The sequence below is a fragment of the Nansenia antarctica genome (genome assembly GCF_963989245.1).
Source record: "Nansenia antarctica genome assembly, chromosome: 11".
NCBI lineage: Eukaryota > Metazoa > Chordata > Actinopteri > Argentiniformes > Microstomatidae > Nansenia > Nansenia antarctica.
Genome location: NC_137681.1, coordinates 8,854,752 through 8,858,511, shown reverse-complemented (window position 1 = coordinate 8,858,511; position 3,760 = coordinate 8,854,752). Strand labels below are relative to the sequence as shown.

The following is a 3,760-nucleotide window of genomic DNA, read 5'->3' as shown; positions in this document are numbered from 1 at the left end:
TAAATAAATAAAAACATTCATGACATCGCTGTTTTCTCCATCTCATTTCGTACCCGCTCATCTCAGACGTCTCCTCCGACTCCTGGTGGTTGTCATGGCGCCCGGGGGAGCGGGCGTGGGGGGGCGTGCGGCGGTGGCGGCGGTGTGTGAGCGTCTGCGTGTCGGCGTCGCTGTCCGTCTCTCCGTAGTAGGCCTCGCTGTTCGGGGGGGACAGGACCGAGGACCGGTGGTGGGAGGGCTGGGGAGGGGCCAGGGGGGGGGACAGGACTCTCATGGAGGCGCGGGGGGACGGGGAGCGGCCCGTCAGGACCACCGAATGGAACCCGGAGGGAGACCTGGACGCACAGAGAGACGCACAGTCATGGATACATACATACATAGAATACAGGTACGTGCCTACGTGTGCGTCTGTGTGAGTGCGTGTCTGCGTGTGCGCATATGTGTGTGTACAGAACTATTCCTGTGCTCTGACCTCTTGACCCTGAGGTTGAGGGTGGCTCGGTGTGAGTCGATGAGGGTCATGGCCTGGGCGTGGCTCAGCTCGGCACACACCAGGTCCTCGATGGCCAGCAGCTCATCCTCCTCCCTCAGTCCGGCCCTGCAGGCTTTACTGCGCCTACGCACCTGCAGAGAGAGAGAGCACAGCGTTAGTCCTTACTCAACACACCTGACAGGACATACATACATAATAAAATTATCTCTGACCCCTCCCACCCTGCTCACCACCCGTTTCAACTGTTTGCCCTCTGCACGGCGCTACCGATCTCTGGCCACCAAAACATCCTGTTTCAAAAACAGTTTTTTCCCCTCTGCTATAAGGACTCTCAACACCTGACTCACTGCACCAACCCTGCCAGACGTACTGCACTTTATAGTTGTAAATATGATTATGTTTTCGTCTTGTGGTTATGTGTGTACATTGTCCATTGTGATAGTCGTGTGTGTCCAAACTTTTGACTGGTACTAGTACACATGTACCTACGACACCACACAGCCACAGATGGACAGAGAAAAGTGATAAACTCAACCAGCAGGGGGCGGCAGGGCACTCCTGTCCTGACTGACTTGCAGGTCGGCCCCACACTCACACACAGCAGCACACAGGTCTGAAACAAAGAGGTCTGGTCGTCAAGACCTGTTCTTTCTTCAGCCCACCTGGACAGAGAAACACTCTCTCTACGACTCTCAGCCCTCTCACAGTCTGGTCGTTGGCTGCACCTGTGGCAATAACTTCTGAGGTCATCATCGCCCGCATTTGGGGCTGGGGGGGAGAGGGGGGGGGGGCTGAGCTGAACTGGGCGATGATGTCATAGAATAGACTCTCTCCATGATTTCCTCTAACTGACTCACCCCCCGCTCACTCATTCAGTCACTCGCATACTCACATGGGCACTCACACACGCACTCGCACACACATGCACCCACACACACATGCACACACAAGCGCGCACAGGAGCATAGGAGCACCGTGAGAGAGGGGGTCTGGACAGCTGCACCACACCGCCCCCATCCCCCACATAAAAACATTACACACACACACACACACACACACACACAGGCGTACTGAGCTGGGGGGCATACCTACCATTCACAATGTGCTCCCTGCACCCGAAATAAGATGGAGGAAAATAGACAAACCTCATACACCTCCAAAACATCAAAGATAACGTTAATTATTCCAGTTCTGTGAGGTGAATAAGGCGTTTCCTGAAAGAGTGTGTATGCTTGTGTGTGAGTGAGAGAGAGAAAGAGAGAGAGAGAGAGAGAGAGAGAGAGAGAGAGAGAGAGAGAGAGAGAGAGAGAGAGAGAGAGAGAGAGAGAGGGAGAGAGAGAGAGAGAGGGAGAGAGGGAGAGAGAGAGAGAGAGAGGCCTTTTTTCCATGACCTGCTCCAGCTGCTCTTAAATTAGCTATTCTGATCCTCCGGTCCTCTCAACTCCCAACTGGGCTTATCTGAGGCATGTTCGACACCCCCCGCCAACCCCCTCCCCAACACACACACACACACACACACACAAGGCAGATAAAACTCTTCCCTAAAGGTGACCTTGTCTACCAACGGGTTATTGAGGTGGGGAGGAAAGGGCCTTAGTGCCAGACTTAAACGTACTATGTTTCTATTTAGCCTCCGTGTCAGAAAAGAGGGGGCTGAACGCTATGACAGCTTATGAGCATCTATGTGAGGCGGAGTGAGTCGACCGCCCCGGTTTAACAGAACGTGTTTCTGACGAGAGGGGTACATTCTGGTCTGTCAACAAATACGAAGATACACACACACACACGACGATAACACAATCATACACATACCACACACCTCTTAGTCACTTTGCGCCTCACTATCCAATCACTGAACTCTTAGAGCGGGCTTATCGTGTCCCGCTGGCTGATTTTCGCTGCAGTGACACACACACACACACACACACGCACACACACACACACACACACACACACAGGATCACTTTCACAATATTCTTGATGAAACCGCATCAAAGGTCATCGGTAAGCCTCTCTGACCCACAGACACCTGGTCACCATGACAACAAACCGTTCTGTGGAAATGAAGGTCTGAGGTACAGTAAGCTAATCAATCAACCAATCATAACAGCAGAAGGTTGTACAGAACAGCAGTTATCTCACTAAAGACTTGTAACCGCACGGAGGGCACAACACCTCCACTCTGATCCCCGACACCACTAACAGCTGCCCCCCTAGACCACATACTCCATTCTTTTATATGTTTCTCTTTGATATTTCTCTTTTATCTGTGATTCCGTGAACTGTTTATGATGTCTCTCTTGTATGTCCCCATCCTTCTATAAAATGTTGCCATGATGACACTGCGTCAAATACACTTTAATCCAAATAAACTTGACATTTGAAACTCCTATCTGCCCCTGTATCCACTAATACCTGCCCCCCCCCCCCCCCCCCCCGGCCCCCACACACACACACCCCTCCTGCCTTCGCTAGCCCCCTCTCTAATCCTCATCACCCCGCTGTTAAACACACACACACACACACACACACACACATACACACACGCACACACACACACACACACACACACACACACAGGGGATCATTTCAATATTCTTGATGACACCTCATCAAAGGTCATGTGCCTAAGCCTCTCTGACACACAGACACTAAAACCTAGTCACCATGACAACAAACCATTTTCTAGGAAATGAAGGTCTGAAGTACAGTAAGCAGTCTGTCAAACTCACATAGGTAATCAACCAATCAATCATAACTAAGGCAGCAGCATGCAGGTTGTACAGAACAGCAGTTATCTCACTAAAGACTTGTAACCACACAGAGAGGACAACACCTCCACTCTGATCCCCGCAACCGCTAACAGCTGCCCCCCTAGACCACATACTCCATTCTTTTATATCTTTCTCTTTTATCTGTGAACTGTTATGGTCATGTTTCTCTTGTATGTTCCCATCGTTCTATAAAGTGTGTTGTGACAACTGTGTCAAATACACTTTAATCCAAATAAACTTGACATGGGGAAACTCCTGTCTGCCCTTATCCCATTCTTTCTAATCCCTATCATCCCCAACTCTTAAACACACACACACACACACACACACACACACTCACACACACACACACACACACACACACACACACACACACACACACACACCGTACCTTGGCCACCTGCAGTGGTCTTTGATGTTCAGCTCCCCCCTGCAGTCTGAAGCCCCAGGGAGCCCCCCCAGACAGGGAGACCACAACCTCTTCCGCCACCAT

At 51.1% G+C, this 3,760-nt stretch overlaps 1 protein-coding gene across 1 annotated transcript in view; it reads right to left on the bottom strand.

Annotated features, from left to right (window-relative positions):
- The window catches only part of synpo2lb (synaptopodin 2-like b), a gene marked incomplete at both ends in the record, with an annotated part of 13,583 nt that extends 9,823 nt beyond the window's left edge, over positions 1-3,760 (bottom strand). Inside the window, 3 exons of the mRNA XM_080541963.1 lie at positions 54-335; positions 473-624; positions 3,659-3,760. Coding sequence (XP_080398089.1) covers positions 54-335; positions 473-624; positions 3,659-3,760 — 536 coding nt within the window. The remainder of the gene's footprint in view (positions 1-53; positions 336-472; positions 625-3,658) is intronic.